Genomic DNA, 19,133 nt, shown 5'->3' on the forward strand with positions numbered 1-19,133 from the left:
GAGACGATCTTTACCAACAGCCATTTTGCATGACATTTCCCATGGTGCACCGCTGCTGTCACAACAACACTTCGCCATTTCAGGGTCGGGCCGAAACTCCCGCGAAAGAAATTAGATCAACCGAGCGGAGGTGCAGAATCTGTCCGTTTCTTCATTGAAAACCTCTCTTCCATCCTCTCTCTCGTCCAACGGCTTGGTCATTGTGGTCCAATGCATGTTATTCGGTTGGCGCGAACGAGCTTTTCCAGCGTGGGCCCGGGCTCAAGTGTCAAGTGTCAGCTGTCGGATTTTCCTGCTAACAGCTAGTAAGCTAGCTGAGTGTAAACAAGGTAACGTACCTGGCTTGTGTCATGGAAGCAGCTGTGTGTCATTCTGTATATAATGGTTTTAGTATAAGTGCAAAGTATAATTTGGAGGCAGATTTCTACAACGAGTTTGCTAAATAGCTAGCGGTCCATACCTAACGTTAACACTAGCTAGCTGATCTAACAGGTACTTTAATTGACGCTGTCACTGCGATAGTTAACTTGGGAAGCAATGGAAGCAGTTTCTTGTTCATTCAGTTTAACATAAGCATTGATGGCTTGAGGCAAGTTGCACTGTCATCTGCCCTGCGTATGACAAGATATTCACAGCTAACGGCAGCGTTACCTGCTTCAGCGTGGCCTCCTGCCAATATAGCTCAACATCAAGCTATAATACAGACGCGTTGCTTCTGAAGCAACGCTAAGTAATGCTAGATATAACTGGTCACGTTATTGTGTAATATAGCAACTGTATACTATTGAGAGAATAGAAGTGTTCTAATAACGTCACACTTGATGCAGCAGTATAATACATTAAGAAATAGCACACACATTAAAATGTACTAGTGAGTAGACCTATTGTCTATTGGTTGTGATCAATCAAGCAATTCAAATTCACCTCAATGTTTCAGGATGAAGCGGATTAAAGGAGGAGAGGACAGCGACAGCTCCTCCAGTGAGAGCCCACCGGAAGCTTGCAAGAAGGTGCGGACGCAGACGAGCGAGGAGTCCGAGGCAGCGGCGGCCAGTGAGACACCAGAGAGTGACTGGGTGCGACTGCCTCAGGAGCTCCTGCTGCACGTCTTCCAGTACCTTCCACTGCTGGATCGGGCTTATGCCTCCCAGGTGTGCCGCCGGTGGAACCAGGCTTTCCACATGCCCGAGCTGTGGAGATGCTTTGAGTTTGAGCTTAACCAGCCAGCAAGCTCTTACCTCAAAGCCACACACCCGGACCTCATCAAGCAGATCATAAAGAGGCACTCCAACCACCTGCAGTATGTCAGCTTTAAGGCAAGGGTGGAAAAGCTGTTGCGTCTGTGTAAAAGTATACGTCCTGATTCTGTGTTTACAATGCGCCAGCACCGGCTGGTTCAAACATGTTGTTTTTATGCTTCTGAAGTGACACCCAATGTTTGTTTGTGCTTGCAGGTGGACAGCAGTACAGAGTCTGCAGAAGCGGCATGTGACATCCTCTCCCAGTTGGTGAACTGCTCACTGAAGACCTTGGGGCTCATTTCTACAGCCAGGCCCAGTTTCATGGAGGTTCCAAAGGTACAATTAGCATAAAACCGAGGGGTCTGGGACAGATTTACAAGGAAAACCAAATGAACTCTTTCCATTATAGTTGACCATTTATTTTCATCATATATCGCTTATGCCTTTAATGCTATTGGTGTATCCTAAAAGCTGTGGCTGAGCAGGGTAATAGTTGATTGACAGATAAAAAGACAATGTAAAAACTATCCTGAGTGTCTGTTCTCATGCATGGTCAAGGATAAGGATTACTCCGAACGGCACAGGAGGTTCTTTTTTGTTTTATTTTGTTCTCTTAGTGCACTGGAGATTTTTTTTTCTTCTATGAAATATAAATTCTTTGCGTTGTGACTCCTCATTGAAATTGAAAACGTTCATACGCACATACGTGGATCATGCATTCTGTAGTTCTCATACTCGAGGTACGATGAAGTGCACTAAAGCTCAAGATACAAGTGTTGTCCAATTAGTAGTAGTTGCCCAAACCTGAGGAGGCAGACAGTGCTGCAGCAAGTGAACCCTCACAAGGGATGCTGGAACATGTAGCACTTCTTCTTTAACTCGTTTGCCACATCAGATGAAAAGTCCAGTCTGGACAGGCTTGCATGAGCTAAAAGAGTTTGATTATTGGATTCTAAACCTCTACACACTTCACTTAGAAATGTTCTAGATTTATTCATTTAAATTGTGTCAGTCTATTATTAATATACATTTTATAATTAGTGAATCAAAGCCACTTCGTTTGACTAACATCCATTGTGCCTCTGTGTGACTGACCAAAGATGAATTCCCCATCAATCCAAATATAATTGATTCAAATATGCCCACCAAAAACTGTGACCTGCCCTCTTGGTAGGCACTTCTAAAAAGGTGCTCTGACCATAAAAATTCTAATTCATTCACATTGTTTTTCCTTCCACAGTCTCATTTCATCTCAGCTCTGACTGTGGTGTTTGTCAACTCCAAATCGCTGTATTCGCTGAAGATAGACGACACGCCGGTGGACGATCCGTCTCTGAAGGTCCTGGTGGCCAACAACAGTGACACCCTGAGACTACTGAAGATGAGCAGCTGCCCTCATGTCTCCCCAGCAGGTACCGCGGGAGCAGACACTCCGGTAGCTGTTTCGGTGCTAAAGCTAAGAGGAAGCGGCCTTATCGTTTGTTTTCTCTAGTTTTATTTTGTGGTTCTGGGATGATACTCAACCAAATATTTTCAAGCCATGTCTATGTTGCACTTTCAGTCATGTGTTTTTGATATCCTTTCTGAGTCACAAGGCTTTTTTTTTTTTTAATCCAGTGTCTCGTTTAGAGCCTGTGATCTTCTTGTCTGCCCTCACAGTGTTGTGATTTCATGTGGTGGACTAGCAGACATCGCATGATAACCGTATCCTGTTTCTGCCTCTTGCATACATTTGAATTGTTCAGCTGTGATCATGACTGCTCATTCAACTGCAACTCGTCTGGCAAATATAGTAGACATCTGGAGCAATATTTGTCACCCCGTCGATTGCCACCCCGTTTAAGAAATATAATAACTGGATTTCATGATGAGTTAGATTTAAAAAGCTTAATCTGTCCTTATTTTCAGGCATCCTGTGCGTGGCAGACCAGTGTCACGGCCTGAGAGAGCTGGCACTGAACTACCACCTCCTGAGTGATGAACTCCTGCTGGCCCTCTCCTCGGAGAAACACGTCCATCTGGAACATTTGCGCATCGACGTGGTGAGTGAGAAACCCGGCCAGCACTTCCACACCATCAAGAAGAGCAGCTGGGACGCCATGGTGCGCCACTCGCCCAAATTCAACCTGGTCATGTACTTCTTCCTCTACGAGGACAAGTTCGGCCCCTTCTTCAACGAGGAGGTCCCGGTCACGCACCTCTACTTCGGTCGCTCAGTCAGCAAGGAGGTCCTGGGCCGCGTCGGCCTCCACTGCCCCCGTCTGGTGGAGCTGGTGGTGTGCGCCAACGGCCTGCGTCCTCTGGATGAGGAGCTGATCCGCATTGCCAAGCACTGCACCCAGCTGTCAGCCATCGGCCTGGGCGAGTGCGAGGTCTCCTGCAGCGCGTTTGTGGAGTTTGTCAAGATGTGTGGCCGGAGGCTCTCCCAGCTGTCCATCATGGAGGAGGTGCTGATTCCAGATCACAAATACTCCCTGGATGAGATCCACTGGGAGGTCTCTAAGCACCTGGGCCGGGTCTGGTTCCCAGACATGATGCCGACCTGGTAAAGTGCAGCCAAAGAGGCACACAGTACGTCTAGTTTGTGGTGTGGAACTTTCGCGTCCTCCGTGTTTGCATAGAAAAGCCTTTTAAGCGCTCAGCTGTAGTGGAATGTTTGGTGCCAACATGGAGAGCATAAACTAGCCGGGATGTAATGTGGACACCTAGACGATGTTATCATCTCATGCCATCACTACAAAAGAGACAGTGGGATCCCGCTGTGCTTAATCTGGAGCGAGAACTCACCAGGCCGGCTTCTTCACATATTAAACAATCAGCACACAGACCAGAGAAGGTGGAAATATAGGACGAGAAAACTTTGAGTTTTATGAACATTGTAGCCTGGTTATGATGGTCTACATTATGAGAGATGTGTGTGTGTCCGTCTGTGTATGTATGCATATGTGAGAGTGTGTGTGTTAATGTTTGTAACATTATGGAGTAATTGGGTAAGATTAGGGGCACATTTGCATGTTGGTACATTACCACTTGGCCTCCTTAATTCCAGTCTGAGCTAGCAGCTCTGTACCCGAACACAATATGACATTAGAGGTTATTTGTCCGTTGTATGTGACAAAGCACCTTACATGAAAACCCAAATGATGCCCTAATGAAAGCAAGGACACTTTCTTTATAATGCTCCAATTAGTATTAGTTGGACCCAGATTCTAATGATGAGTTACTGTTCCGGGGTTCTGTTGAATCGGATACCAAGGGCAGTGTATTGAAGTAATAAAGCCATAATTACTAACAAAGGATTCTATGTAAATATAGATAGCGCACTAATGTTTGGAGGTAGAAGAGGCTGAGTTTGCTTTGTAATAGTTCAACAGACTTGTCTCTGCAGCTATTAGCTTACAATGCATGCTGGGAATGCAAAACTTAACCCTTTGTGTCTCCCGGGTGCATTGAATTAATATATATATTTTTCCCTAAATAGGTTTGATTTTTATGTTGTGCTGTTTGCCAGTTGGAGCTCTTATGTTGTGAGTGTCTGCCCTCCTGTGCTGTGTATGGTGTCACCATCTTTTCATTCAAAACTCTGTCTCTACAGATGTTCCAAAACACCAATTACTTTCAGTCGAAAGAGATTTGGAAAGTCGGATGAGTGAAACTAACTTTTTATTTTCCTTTAAGAAGGAAGACGAATGCGTCTGTATATAAAACGCTGTTTGATTATTATGAATAGAAATGTACCCATTTCTTTATTTCGCCCTGTCAGGGTTTGATGTTTCCTGAACCAGCAGCTGGTGTCTTTTATACAACCATAGTGTGAGTTATCCTTTGCTAGATGGATGTTTCATACTGTAAAACGTACACTAGGAGAAGATAAGCTTTGTAATTCATTGATATAAAATTACTTTGCTTCTTTGTATAACCGAAAAACAATCATCAGAAGCAGAGTTGGTTTTTGTTGCTTGTCGGTGGTCCAAAGGTTTCGAGTCCACTACCACAAGCTTTAAACAATTCATCAACACAGACTTTCAATCCTAAACAGTTAGTGAATCTAGCCCCGCCATTGGTTTTGTCTGAAAGATAATTCATCTTCCAGCAGGACAATGGCAGTAAATAAGTTGCTCCACACCTTTTTCAGGAAAAGTATGAATGAAGTCTCTCAGCCTACATTTCAAAGTGTCATGAAGACATGTCAAATACTTTGACAAGTTATCAGTCGTGGACAATGCTGCATGTCTATAGAACTGTAGATATGACTTAATTCCTCTTATCCATGTTGTATTTCATGTAACCATAAGTGATGTAGACTAAAACTGAATCACTTGTTGCAGGAAGTGCTTCATGGACACCTGTGCTGGTTGTCTGTGCTCTTGAGCATTAGCATCTCGATGGTTCAGTCGCATGTCTCCGGACTTGTTCATTGTTTGTGCAGTGCATTAAACGGCTCTAACGTGAAGATGTTGTGTTTCAATACTGTACTGGTTTTCATTTGACCCTGTTCTTTATCAACTTTTATTGGAAATGTCAGTTGGATGAGTCGTTTCATTTGAATCCAGATGAAATAGCCCGTCAGTCATTGTTTGACCCTCATTAGTTCAGAGAGCTGTGTGAGGGGAGAGCTGCTGTCGACGCTGTCCTCGTGATGCTTCTGTATGGATGCTTGGTCTACTTTGCTTAACTGGTCACCTGTCATGAAATTAAAATGATTGTTTTGGACATGTGATCTTATACTGACAATAAAAACATTGAATGTACTCTTTCCATCCGTTTTATTATTTTCCAAACACTGCAGTCATTTGAATTAGTTAAATTAAATGCACAAGTAGAAATTGGGCTATTATTGAAACAAAAAGACCGAAAAACAAGTACACTAGATAGATTTAGACTCTTAAAAAGTATTTAGTAGCTTTTATGAACTTCTGTTCATATCGCATGATCTTCATCAGTTTGGGCAGTTGTCATGGAATTCTAAATTTCCATGTTTTTCTGAGCACTCAGAAGAAGTCCTCGTGCAACGCACCAACAAAGGCCGGAAGAAGACTGCAATCTGACAAATGGAAGTAAAATATTAATGAATAGCTTTGTAAATGTTATGAGTAATGAAAGGCATTACCTCAAGGATTCTTTGATCGACAACTTTTCAAATTCTTCAACATGAAGATTTGTGCTGCTTATCTCAGTTTCTTATTAATATATTTGAAATAAAAACAGATTTACCATTAATGAAAATAATTTGCAGAAACACATTAAAAGTTTTTTGTTAAGGCAAAGGCACCTCTTCATATGTAATCCGCACATAGGGAGGCTTCATCGGCAGATGCCAGTACTCAAAGTTGTAGTAGAGGTAGAAGCTCTTGTCCAACACAACCTTTTCATAAGCCTCCAGCAGACTGACGGCAAAGTCGGCGAACGACTGGTGTGGTCTGAATGTGTGGTAGAAGTTACGGATGTCCACTGCCAGATTCTTCAGGGCGGGCTGTCCGAATATGGCGCTGTCGTTGCCGAGGTAGGTGGGCTCTCCGCTGTACAGGTAGATCTTGGTGTAGTTGGTTTGGGATCTGCTGGATAGTTTGGCTCCCAGCTCAGTCAGCTTCCGGTACGTGCGGTGGACAAACTGGGAGCAGTCGTAAGACTCGAACCACACTGTGGCGTTGGGGCCGGGGTCGGAGCGAACTGTCCACGTCTCGTAGTAGATCCCGGTGTTGTTGTCGTCCTGGACCCACTGGGCCATGTCATTGAACTGGCTCCCTGGACAAAGAAAGACACGATTTTAATACCAGAAACGCCGAGCAGGAAGTCCATCAGAGGGAGGGTGTGAAAATGACTGTGCCAATCAGTCACAAAACTGATGATTAAAACATCACGGTGACAGAGCAGCATTTTGAAAGTTCGTACATCTAAGCAGTTTATTTCTGGGCCAAGGAAGGTGTTCTAGCTGTTCCCAGAATGCAATGGGAAATAAACTGTCAAACCCACAACCTTCTTGGTGTGGGACCGGTTAGCTACTATGCCGCAAAAGTGGCCTTATTTTAATTATAAAATGCAAAACATTCATTAAGCTGACTTTCTTGGCTATAGTACCATATTGGCCATATTTCCCATAGTCCAAAAGAGGTGGTACTGAGAAAGAAAGATTATTCAAATGTTAAAACATCATCTGCGTACAAAGTAATACGATTCTTGTGGTTGTGGGCAGGTATACCGTATTTATGCAGATGAATCCTGATATTGGCAGCCATTATTCAATGGCCACAAGATGAGAGGACGAGTACAATACATTTGTTTCTATATTTTTTCTTATTTTCAACAAATCCCATGAAAAGACCAAAACCAGCAATGTGTTAGTCGGTCTACCCTCTGACCTCACTTCCCTGTCCGAGTGCTCTGACTTCAGCCCATTTGATCCCACTAAAGATGTACATTTTTAAAAATGGCAAATATTGTTTCATTTAAAAAAGTTATTTGCTACAACAGCTGGGCACTGTAGTTTTTAACAAAACTTACTCAGACGGGAGTAAATAGTGCATTTCATGGGGACTATTTTCAACTGCGGATTTATACACATTTGGTGTACTAGTGAGTTTTTACAGCACCAGCAAGACTGTTAGTGGGACTGACTCGAATCAAACTGCACAATAATGAAAGGACATGTCCCCAAGTGGAACAGTGTGGCTCATATAAGCATTTTGAGTAGTTTTAGGACAAGAGATACATGGGATTAATACAAATGTAGTTTATCACCAGCTTCATCTGTCAATGTTCTTAGACGCCAGAGCATATACTGTAGGTTCCAAACAAATTGAATCACTGTATTTATATTTTATTTTGGTCTCTAAGAGCTAAGATACAAGACTACACATGTGAAGTCTTACCTGTGAGTTCTCCGATTTTCTCCAAGGTGCCGTTTTGTGACCAGTGTACGTCATCGATCCCCTCAAAGAAGCAGGCGGCTCCCTGGTTGCACCAGAAAGGTGCGAACACCTCGGGCCTGACATGAGGGAAGGTGCAGTTACCCAGCTGAAACAGCTCATACCACTCCATGGTGTAGTTGGCGCCTGATTCTGAACTGCTGAACCCAACGGCATCGTGCATGATGTGCTGTGAACCAAACGGAAACATTACATCGGCTCTCTGTTCGTGGGTAGACGTGTGCAGCTGTGTATCTATGAATAAAATCGCAAGTTAGCCATACTGTCTTTAAATACCGGTCTGTGTCAGAGAATATCTATGGCAACACAGCGTTATCTTCATCTCAATTTCAGAAAATGATCAACAACACAAAGACAATCAGTGTTAATGACGGTGACTTCAGGCAAGGCCACTGTTAGTTATTGGTATGAAATATTTTATACAATTATTTGTATCTGCATTGTATCAGTTATATTAACTGACAGTTTAATTACATAAAGTAATTTCCCCCCCCCCAAGTACAATTTAAAACAAAATATTTATATAATGACTACTTTTCATTTGAACTTGTTTAACTCAATTTTTATTTAAATTTGATTTGTGAACTCAATCAATCTCTTTGAGACAAAAAAGTGTTTGTTTTGTTGTTGTTTTTTTATAAATTGTATTATAAACACAGCATATGTCATTCAGACTGTATTTAACTTTTGGTCCAACACTCAATAATAAGTCCAGAATTAAGACTAAAGAAAGATGATGCCTCTTTACCAGCATTACCTGGTTGTTAATGTTTTATTCTACGGACTCTAAACTTGACCTCAATGCGGTGAAATATCAGCAACATGTTTGAACTGATAAACAAGAGGACTTCGTGAACTTACAACTTTCCCCAGCAGATCTCCATACTTGAATTCCCACACAGGTGTCTGCAGTCGGTAAACTGAGATGACGTCGCTGTCTCTCACGGAGGGAACGCGTCCATCCCGGTCTCCGGTGGGACAGAACGGGTAGACGGCTTCACAGTACGAGTCAATGGGAGGGCGACGACCAAACCGTCTGTTGATGATGATTGTTGGTGCATTACATCACGTAATATTGCATTATTAGGCTGAATCTGGAAAATAACTAGCAAGTAAGTTATTAAATTAATGTAACGGAGTAAAACTATCATATTTGCCTCTGACGTGTAGTTGAGCATAAAGTAGCAGAAAAAAATAAAGTAAAGTACAAGTGCGTCAAAATTGCACAGTTGTTGAGTAAATATACTTAGTTACTTTCCACCACTGATGGAATTCAAAACACGTCGTATACTTTAATTTGATTTCTCACGTGCTCTTCAGCCAGATTATCCGAATTCCAAAGTTCCCAAAGTCATGTGAACGCACCAGACATAATTTGGTAAACTGGCTTCCCTTTGAGCTAAAAGTCCTCTATTAGACCGAATAATAAACAATAATCGTATTTTAAGACTCGGACAATCAGAAGTTAGGCAGATACGTTTGAACTTATTCTAATCGGGTACTTTATTATTTAGCCGTCACATGGTTTTACAGAGCAGAATCAGCATGGAGAGAAGAGACTCTACGGTCTTCCTACCTGTAGGGAACGGGCCACCGCTGCTGTCCATTGTTAGTGAACTGAGCTGCTACAGGAACAACCAGCAGCACGTTTAAACACAGAAGAGTCAGCGCGTGAGCCATGTTAAAGCCTCGAAATCTGACGAAAAAGAAGAGGCTACGGTGACTGCGCTCCCATCATCCTTCCCCTCCGAATGGACTTCCTCATTGCTGGTCACGTGGTTTTGTTGATGATACGAAATCACATGACAGCTGGTCCAAACATCACCAGACTAGCTGGAACATTTAAAGTGACCTATTGACACATGTCCCCAAAATGCAGAGTATGACTGGCAGGACTTTGAGTGCTTAATTACCGACAGGCTGCAGGCCTCGTGACGATGTCAACAGGTGTGTGATTGGTCTGTTTTTCTTTAGACAGAATTAAAGCAGCTGAAGTGACTTTTCTCAGCGTAGTTAAAGCTGAAACGCACCTTCCTTCTGAATGCTAGTTTACGGCCATATTTATGTATTTTTGTTCTCCTTCTGAATGGATTTGTCTCAGTAGAGCCCTACAGATAAATGGTAAATTGACTGTGATTGATAAAATATAGACTACGTATGTTGACTGTAATTCCAGTTTCCTATGCTGATGAACATGTGGTTTGTTTAAACACGTTTCATGTTTGTACAGGCATAAACTGACATTCTGCATAATCCTGACTGAAGTAATCTGTTAATCAATTTCCAGCGAGAGTTGGTTAAATGAGTTTTCTTAAAATCATGTGCGCACATTCATTTCTTGTTCCCTCTAACTAACTTTTCTACTTATTCAAATGCAATTGGAACTGGACAGTTTAACTATTTCAAGCAAGTAATTCTATCAGAATGAAACCATTGCTACCACACTACAACGGTTTTGTTGAAAACATGTATTTTAAAATGTAATCTTCTCAGGGGTGCAGGAACGATTGCTGATCGTACCTGGCCGGATTCAGGCTCATTTTGGCTGAAGGTCTCACCGTTTGGATTCCGCAGGATATATAACTTCATTCAGGAGGAGTATGGAAATCCACCTATTATCATCACAGAAAATGGCATGTCAGAGCGAGGGCAGATTGACCTAAACAATATTCATAAGAGCTACTACTATGAAAAGTACATCAACCAGGTGCTGAAAGGTAACAAACCACAACTCCCATCGTATATATTTTAATTGAGACCAATATTTCATGTAGAGTATCTGAGAAATGATTGAAGTGTAATGGACTTTGATCAAGTACATGACAGGCATCATCTGCACTAGCATTGTGAAACAAGATATTGCATCATGCATGAAACACATGATTGTGATCCACAAGACATCTGTTCTGTTCCTCAATAAATAAGTCATTTGTTTGAGAAAAAGTCCACTTTGGCTTAAACATTTGGGAGCTGCAAACAAAATCAGATGTTCTCCTAAACCCTACTGATGTGTCCCCAGAAGCTGCACTTACAAACTAGCTTAGCATCAACACTGTAGAGATCAGCTAATGCCACTAGATGTCAATGTAGGTGTGAATTCATCCTGCTGGCTGCTTGGTTTCACAGGAGATTCAGATCCTCTTAATCTGTAACCCCCCCAATTAGAGAGAAATGCTATGATATTGTCCAACTAAAGTGATATTGTGTCATTACACTAAAAACATGTACAAATGTTTCCGTTCATGTTTGATGCCACGATGAGGGTTACTGACTATCTGGCAAACTGAAGCGGTCGATTCAGTCACAGATAACAAAACCAAAGTGAAATCATTAAAACAATGTATTGTGTGACTGATTCCCGCTGCAGTTTTAATGTACGCTAGTTGATATATTATTGATACTATAGATTAAGTGTTATGGGTATGATGTACTTTTTTTTTTTTTTAGATACAAATATAAACCTGATGTTTGTGATGATCAAAAGTGCAGCTCCTGATATATTGTTTTCGAGGCATTTCTGAATATTTCCTTTGTTAATGGTGGCTGGACTGCAAAGTAAAAACAACAACAAAGAAAGCTTAATTGCAGTTTTTCCAAAGTAAATTAACTAAATGAACACATCATAGGTGAAATTGTTGAACTATTCGTGTGAAAGTAACGTTCAACAAAATGTGGAAAAAAAGCTCATTGTTTTTGTCTATTTTTAATCTATCGTGATCAGTTACCAGTATTTACTCATGTATTTCCCCGGTCACTTTTGGACCCGATAAGCAGACTAATGTAACAAAATTATATTAAACAAACTTAATATGATAATAAAAAATGGAAAAAGCAAATAACATAAACAAGTATTCTCCCTCATTTTAATTAGGAGGAAAAATCTAAATACATATCATGAAATACATATCTAAATAAATCAATCAGTATCAAGTTAAATTATTAAAAAACAATTCCAACTTATCACAGTATGTAGAAATATTGAATGTTTTGTTGTCTTTTATTCCATTATTTTTTTCTATAAGTTTTATTTTTTATGGTTTTGTGTAAGAGTAGTAGATGTGATAATAATAATAATATCAATAATACAATTATTAACAATAATATTAAAAAATATATATATAATTGTTATTGATATTTTTTTGCACTGGTGCTACTACAGTCCATGGGCCCAGTTGTAAATATAAATAGTTATATCATAGTTAAATAATTTTAAATAGAATATATATCATAAAATAAATAATATGACATATTAAATATATAAGATTTAAAGCTGAAATAATGAAATATATCAATTGCAATTATAAAAGATACATTTTCTGTACAAATAGTTTTTAATGGCACAATTTCATGTAAATTCATTTGAATTATCTGTTTAAATTAATTGAGAATTTATTTGACGGATTAAAGATTTCAGAAAATCAACAGTAGCTGAGATTAGACAGATTTGATACGAACTAAGTGAAGAGGAAACGTACAACAAAAACTTGACAGAAGAAGAAAGAGGTGTTAACCTCACCATTAATAATTATTAACATGCATTTAGCATCTTCTTTCAATCAGCAGCAGCAGTGCTCTGGTTCAGACACAAGATGGCGCTGAAGCGCAGAGAGACAGCTGGTGACTGCAGAAGAAGGAAACGTAGAAGAAGGGGGGGCGTCCTCTCCGCTGACAGTCCGCCATGCTCACCCTGCTGCGCCACTTTGGTCGCAACTTACCGACGCTCAGGCCCATTCAGACAGTACATACAAGTTACTACGCCACACAGATGGGTAAGCGCGTGGCTGTGGTGTTGGCGGGCTGCGGGGTTTATGACGGCAGTGAGATCCACGAGGCCTCCGCTGTTTTGGTCCACCTGAGCAGAGGAGGTGCGAGTGTAAGTTGGAGACTTATCTGTCGGTCAAATGGATGTTGTGTAGTTTTGTTTGTGAGAGGAGGGGGAGGGAGGCGGAAGAATGAATCCGCTTGCTGCAGGCTTTGGGATCAGGTCAAATAGACCAAACTGCCATCCACATTGTTTGATTGCACACGTTGTGCATAACTTTTAAAGGTTCATTTTGTTTTAAAACAATACTCAGATGCCCATATGTGCATTTTAAGAATAATTGGTCACTTTAATTGTTCTTCCTTAGTCCTGATCATATTGGGTAAAGAGCTCCATTTTTCACAGGATTTCAGTGATGGGGGGGGAAACTTCCAGAAATGATTCATATGAAAATAGGCTCGTTCGAGATGAGCTGCGCCTCACCTGGAAAGAGAGAGCAGCAGGGGGCTTCATCAGTCTGTGACAAAGTGAATTGAATGTCTTTGGGTTACGTCATGTGGAGTTCAGAAACCTTGTAATTGTTTTTTTTTTATAGAAAGAAGTACGAATTAGTAATTTGAAGAAATTACCATCAGTTGAAAACAATCATTATTTGCTCTCCTCATGATTTCTGATGGAAATGAGCATCCTCCCCTCTGCTTTATCCACCGCAGGTCAACATGTTTGCCCCCAACATTGACCAGATGCACGTTGTGAACCACCTGAAGGGCGAGCCGTCCGAGGAGAAGAGGAACGTGTTGGTGGAGAGCGCAAGACTGGCCCGTGGAAACATCCAGGACCTGGCTAAACTCAGTGTTAAAGACCATGACGCCGTTATATTCCCAGGTTCGTTCACCACTACACAGCAGAAGATCTCATCCTGTTGTTTTTATTTTTTTTTATTTTTAGTCAAATACACAAAAGGTTCTCGAGTCCACCCTGAAAATAAGACTAAAGTTGGTGGCCATTTTTAACTAATAATATTCCTGACTAACAAAAGTTTTCTCCTTGACCAACCAACGAGTGTTCAAACGACTCGAATAACCACATTTCTTGCGACGTCTCTCAGGTGGTTTTGGGGCAGCGAAGAACCTCTGTACGTGGGCCGTGCAGGGGAAGGACTGCTCTGTGAATGACGAGGTTAAGGCGGCGCTGCAGGCGTTCCACGGCGAGGGGAAGCCCATCGGCCTCTGCTGCATCTCACCTGTCCTGGCTGCCAAGGTGTTTCCCGGCTGCGAGGTCACCGTCGGCATCGAGAAGGATGACAAGTGAGTCTTGACTGAGCCGAGCGGACAAGATCTGTGTTAAAGGGGAACTCCTGTCGTCTCACAGAGTTACTGCTGCGCACGTGGAGACAGTCGCATAAAGCCTTCTGTGGTTGTGGTGTTAGAAAGAAATGAGCTCACCAGATTTCCTCAACTCTGTTTTTGGATCGCTGCTCCAGGCTACATCAGCTGCCACTAGTGTAACACAAGTTGCATTGTGGGTATTGTAGGTGCCATGTTTTGACCAGGAAGAAGAATGTGTGGAATATAAAAGACGATATCTGGAATTCTGCTGCTTCGATTTTATTTTAGCTCACAGAAACTGCCAGCCGTAAACATGTGTCCCCGTTCACAGACCTTTGAGCTACTGTTCCTGCAGTAGTTGTACGTAACAGACAGTTTTCCTGTATAGTGAGGGATCGTTGGTGCCACTTCAGGTGTACTTACTTTCCCCCAAACAAAGTGCTACAGATAAATATATACATCTCAAAAAGGGAAAATAAAGTGATGCTCAATGAACAAATAGTTCAGAATATGTCCAAATTAAAGCCAAGACAATTGTGTACAGAATCAGAAACTGTTTGCAACTTTTGATTTGAGTGTATTCATTGTTTTATTTAAAATAATTTTTATATACATCTTAAATTGACATCCTTATTTCTTTTAATTCCTATTTTTCACAGCAGTCTTTCGTACAGCCCTAAGAGCATGCCACATGTCTTTTAACCACACATACTATTTGTAACAAATAAACATTTGACTCCTTCTGATCAGCTAAACGCTGTGCTCTCTCTCCTCTCTCAGGTATCCCGACACTGCCGACACCGCGGCGGCCATCAACCAGTTGGGCTGCAAGCACGTGAGTAAGAGCGTCCGCGAGACCCACGTGGACGAGAAGAACAAGCTGGTCACCACCTCTGCGTTCATGTGCAATGCTCCGATACACGAGGTATTCGATGGCATCGGGGCGATGGTGCAGGACGTGCTGAAACTCGCTTGATTGTAACAAAACTCGCGTGGAGAAGATAATTAGGGGGGGGGTAGAACGATCTTAACCCCTTGATCAAAAGCACTTCCAGAAACATGTTTGTAGTCGTGATGTGCACCACATGGTCTGATTTATTTAGCAAAAATCTCTGTGAGTCAATCTTACTGGATTATATTCTGATGCAGTGGATCGGTATCGTGTTGGCAATGCTAGCAGCTATGGTATTGTACAAAAACAAAAAAATGCAATAAAATTTTAAAGTTCACTTTCTCAGCGTGCTTTATTTCTCACTCACATGGAAGAAAATGAGGAATATCAAATATTTACACTGTGATTGTTGTGGAAAAGTTTGATGTATCATCACAAACTCCCTGTGCTGTATAACTGCTCGTCTCGACTGCTTGTCATTCTCAGGTATGAATTTAAGATTGAGTATTCCCTCACCCTCTCAATGTTCCCTATGACGTCAATCACGCCCTCCACCCCCTCTGTGCACAACACTGAGGACGCATTGAGGCTGAACTTCTCCACCAGGTCCTCCTGACTCACTGGCTTCCTCCAGTGGCCATAAAAAGTGTCACATCTGGCTGTGTGAGTCTGCCCCTGCTCTGTCTCTATCGCGACCTCGCAGTACATCTTGTCGAAGCTGGGCGGGTTGTCTTTAGGGGTCTCCACCTCCACTTTGGACAGGAGCTCCTTCAGGGCAGGCCGGTTGATCTGAGCTCCGCTGAAGGAAGACACCGTCACTTTGTTATCCAGCAGGGCGGAGGAAGCGTTGAACTGAAATGAGTGCCTGGCTTGGTGCTCCGTGGCGGGAAAGGGGCAGTTGATGTACCTGGATGGAGGCACTCTGAGTGTGACCTGCCTGATCTGGCTGAGGTCAAAGTTCCCGACTGTGTTTTCCAGCTTTGCACGTGCTGCCAGAGCCGCGTCCACCACCCAGTGCATCCCCAGGTGAGCGGGGATGCGCTTGAAGGCCACGTCCTGATCTTCCAGGATCCATCTGAAGTCAGCAGAGGCAGGCACTGCCATTGCCGAAGGACTGTAGTCCTTGTAGTAAACCCCAAACCCGCAGTTCATATCCAGGATGGCCGGATTCCCCTCCAGTCCCATTCCGGCCAGCTGGGCGGCCTCCAGGCCTCTCCGACAGGCGTTTCCTATGTGCAGAGGTTTGGTTTGCGTGGCGGCGTTGGCCAGGGGAGCCCCAGCAGAGGAGGCTGCGATGGCCAGAGCGTGACCGCACTGCTCAGGGGACAGACCCAGGAGCTTAGCGGAGGCTGCAGCGCTACCCATCACCCCAACCACGCTGGGAGGGTGGAATCTGAGAGGGTTGGGGGAGAGGACTGAAACATTAGGATCTATTTGGTTTTAATACAGAGTTCTTTAAGATTAGAGCTAAATGATAAGTCAGGTAAATGCAGAAATGCCACATGTTTAGTGGTTATGTAATAAATTGAGTATCTTTGGTATTTAGACTGTTGTTCCGACAAAACGAGCAGTTTGAGGACGTCACCTCGGGCTTAAGACAAATGATCAATTGATGAATATAGAAAATAATCTGCAGATTAATTTATGGTGAAAATAAAAACATTTTTTGGAGCCCTATATGATACAGCAGTTGAAAAACAACTTTTTATCCCTACTTTCTTCACTAGGCTTTGGGCAATCTGTCTGTGATATTTCTGCTCGCACTGTTAGTGGTGTTCACGGCATAAAAGCACGTTGAAAATTATATTTGAAAGACTTGACAGCAGCTTGTCTTTCTGTTGATTGGAACTACTTTCTGCTGAAGGAATATTCTTTGAGAACTGTTGACAGTGAGGTGTATGTATTATCAAGGTTGGGCCGGGGAAGTTTCTCTTGAATTATTCAATGCTGTGCGTACCACAAACTAAAACTCATTCACCACCTCCATCCAAAACCATCTGTATGGCTACATACCACTAGAGGTAGGTGTTCAACGCTTTATCACATCAAACACTTTCCCTGCACATAAAATTACAATTAGACAGAACATTGGCACATCAGTTTAAAGAGCCTGACGTTGGTTATTAAATATCCCACCTCTCAGGGATGTTGTAGGCCTCTCTGGAGAACCTCATGAGTCTGCCCTGCACTTCGATACCGACATTGAAGGCCAGCAGCAGGTCCAGACCAGAGGGCTGTCTTGGCAGAGTCTCTGCCAGGGCCAGCAGGGCGGGTAGCACAGCTCCAGAGGGATGAGTCGCAGGGTGCCAGGTATCGTCAAAGTCCATGGAGTGCACCTATCTCCAAACAACGAGACATCACAGATCAGACCTCCATGTTTGTGTTTTCTGTACATGAGGGTGTATTCATTTGAGTGATCTTACCGCGATGCCATTGACGAAAGCAGCGTAATGAGAAGGAAGAGTTAGCTCTGTTTTACCCCAAACACTGCTCCTCTTGTCAGACCGGAACAACTGCAATCAGACAGTATTATGAGGACAAGTGTGCAATCACACGGACGCAACTCTGTGCTCTGACGTGACGCTCCTACCCATTTCCAACATATATAAACATGAATACATAAATAAGCCGAAAAGGATCAACTAATTGAAGAACAGTAATCAGGTTTATGTCAACATCTCATAGAAAATAAAAGAATCACAGGAAACAGTAGTTCAACAATATATTTGTCAGCAGTAAAAGATATTTTACATTCAGTAGCTCAGTGTTTTAGTTTCTGATTGACACAGACGACTTGTGATGAGGCCAAAAGATATGACGATGATCACAGGTTGACAGATATTATGAAAATATATTTAGAATTAAATGTGTTTTCAATTCTACATCAGTGGAGATCAAATCTCTCTCATTAAATATGTATTACTTTTATATATGATGTCATAAGACATATTGTAGTGGGTGTAGTACGTCATTGAAGCACTTTTCCATACCTGGCTGTATGTGAGAGCCTTGTTGAAGACAGCTGTCCTGGTTCCTATCAGCCCGACGCCCAGGGTGTCCAGCATCATCCTTTTGCTCCTGTTAATCACACCATCTGTCAGCTGGGGGGTGTTGAGGCCGTGGATAGCAGCTCCAAAGCTCCCTGTAATACCCTGGAGTGGTGAAACAGGGCCGGTTAGATGCAAACCTCCACAGAGACGGTGCAGTTGTGAGGGATCAAACCAGGCTAAGAAATTCAAATAATGCTGCATCGAAGTGACTTTCAACCCCAAAATACTCTCCAAAATGTGCCTGAATGTAATCTCATATAGTGAAATGCTGAGAAAATGTAACCTAAAGAAAGAAAGTTATACCTTGCGTAGCATTGTTGTCTCTCAGCAATGTCTTCAACTGACAAAACATCTTAGTGCAGCCGCATTTATAGGTAAGTACAGTGTCTGAAGGCTGGTCTACCAAATTTCCAAAGTGTCCAAACCTAAGAACCTCCATAAAGAGAAGTGGGAACTTTCACAATGACTGACACAGAAAAGTTATTCAAAAAAGAATAGAGCTGCATGTTAAGAGGGAAACCACATGATTTCAAAGAAGCATGAACCCATGCTGTATTTTTTATTGACTCTATTGAATCCTGTGTGAATTCAATGACCGAAGTGTAAAGACGACTTTATTTTGGCTCAAATGAGTGACTCGGTCAGAGCAGATCATCTGCATGTGATGATAGTGGAAGTTCAGCTCTCTGCAATGGGAAGTTTTCAACGGGGAGATGAGTCGTCACCGACACGATGAGTAGTGGAAGAAGTAGATCCTTTACTTCAGTAAAAGTAGAAAGACCACGATCCATATACTCCATTACAAGTAAAAAAAAGTCCTATTCGAAATAAAAGTAAAAAGATAAAGGTAAGTATCAAAAGGGAAAGTACTCATTTTGCAGAATGACTCCTTTCACTGTGTTCATTTTATCATTGTGTTTATATCACTAACACA

The 19,133-nt window shown here is 42.2% G+C and overlaps 4 protein-coding genes across 4 annotated transcripts; 2 read left to right on the forward strand and 2 right to left on the reverse strand.

Annotated features, from left to right (window-relative positions):
• Nucleotides 1–39: 39 nt before the first annotated feature.
• fbxl3a (F-box and leucine-rich repeat protein 3a) lies at nt 40–5,992 on the forward strand. Its single transcript, XM_031870136.1, has 5 exons — nt 40–329; nt 938–1,316; nt 1,455–1,577; nt 2,482–2,653; nt 3,150–5,992. Exons 2-5 carry the CDS (start codon nt 939–941, stop codon nt 3,788–3,790), a joined length of 1,314 nt encoding a protein of 437 aa, XP_031725996.1. The 5' UTR covers nt 40–329; nt 938; the 3' UTR covers nt 3,791–5,992.
• Nucleotides 5,991–10,010, reverse strand: cln5 (CLN5 lysosomal BMP synthase). The gene is made up of 4 exons (XM_031870137.1): nt 9,744–10,010; nt 9,029–9,203; nt 8,111–8,336; nt 5,991–6,986 (listed from the first exon to the last, which is right to left on the reverse strand). The coding sequence occupies exons 1-4, from the start codon at nt 9,845–9,847 to the stop codon at nt 6,499–6,501; spliced, it is 993 nt and encodes a 330-aa protein (XP_031725997.1). The 5' UTR covers nt 9,848–10,010; the 3' UTR covers nt 5,991–6,498.
• A 2,799-nt stretch (nt 10,011–12,809) lies between these two features.
• On the forward strand, nt 12,810–15,486 carry LOC116395917 (glutamine amidotransferase-like class 1 domain-containing protein 3A, mitochondrial). The gene is made up of 4 exons (XM_031870138.1): nt 12,810–13,040; nt 13,643–13,814; nt 14,038–14,236; nt 15,038–15,486. The coding sequence occupies exons 1-4, from the start codon at nt 12,846–12,848 to the stop codon at nt 15,231–15,233; spliced, it is 762 nt and encodes a 253-aa protein (XP_031725998.1). The 5' UTR covers nt 12,810–12,845; the 3' UTR covers nt 15,234–15,486.
• acod1 (aconitate decarboxylase 1) lies at nt 14,727–18,586 on the reverse strand. The gene is made up of 5 exons (XM_031870135.1): nt 18,503–18,586; nt 18,140–18,301; nt 17,573–17,662; nt 17,286–17,485; nt 14,727–16,542 (listed from the first exon to the last, which is right to left on the reverse strand). The coding sequence occupies exons 1-5, from the start codon at nt 18,512–18,514 to the stop codon at nt 15,582–15,584; spliced, it is 1,425 nt and encodes a 474-aa protein (XP_031725995.1). The 5' UTR covers nt 18,515–18,586; the 3' UTR covers nt 14,727–15,581.
• Between the last annotated feature and the right edge of the window lie 547 nt (nt 18,587–19,133).

This window comes from Anarrhichthys ocellatus, unplaced genomic scaffold, assembly GCF_004355925.1.
Source record: "Anarrhichthys ocellatus isolate YVR2014 unplaced genomic scaffold, GSC_Weel_1.0 scaffold51, whole genome shotgun sequence".
NCBI lineage: Eukaryota > Metazoa > Chordata > Actinopteri > Perciformes > Anarhichadidae > Anarrhichthys > Anarrhichthys ocellatus.

Bases quoted from the DNA above. Each gene is read 5' to 3' on its own strand.
- fbxl3a (XM_031870136.1), top strand. From the start codon at position 939: ATGAAGCGGATTAAAGGAGGAGAGGACAGCGACAGCTCCTCCAGTGAG. The intron at 1,317-1,454 runs GCAAGGGTGGAA...TTGTGCTTGCAG, and splicing joins TGCAGTATGTCAGCTTTAAG to GTGGACAGCAGTACAGAGTC. The intron at 2,654-3,149 runs GTACCGCGGGAG...CCTTATTTTCAG, and splicing joins CCCTCATGTCTCCCCAGCAG to GCATCCTGTGCGTGGCAGAC.
- LOC116395917 (XM_031870138.1), top strand. From the start codon at position 12,846: ATGCTCACCCTGCTGCGCCACTTTGGTCGCAACTTACCGACGCTCAGG. The intron at 13,041-13,642 runs GTAAGTTGGAGA...TATCCACCGCAG, and splicing joins TGAGCAGAGGAGGTGCGAGT to GTCAACATGTTTGCCCCCAA. The intron at 13,815-14,037 runs GTTCGTTCACCA...GACGTCTCTCAG, and splicing joins TGACGCCGTTATATTCCCAG to GTGGTTTTGGGGCAGCGAAG.
- acod1 (XM_031870135.1), bottom strand. The intron at 17,486-17,572 runs GTAAGATCACTC...GTTTGGAGATAG, and splicing joins CTTTCGTCAATGGCATCGCG to GTGCACTCCATGGACTTTGA. The intron at 16,543-17,285 runs GTGGGATATTTA...CAACCCTCTCAG, and splicing joins GCCTACAACATCCCTGAGAG to ATTCCACCCTCCCAGCGTGG.
- cln5 (XM_031870137.1), bottom strand. From the start codon at position 9,847: ATGGCTCACGCGCTGACTCTTCTGTGTTTAAACGTGCTGCTGGTTGTT. The intron at 8,337-9,028 runs GTAAGTTCACGA...TTTGGTTCACAG, and splicing joins GAGATCTGCTGGGGAAAGTT to CACATCATGCACGATGCCGT. The intron at 6,987-8,110 runs GTAAGACTTCAC...TTCTTTGTCCAG, and splicing joins GAAAATCGGAGAACTCACAG to GGAGCCAGTTCAATGACATG.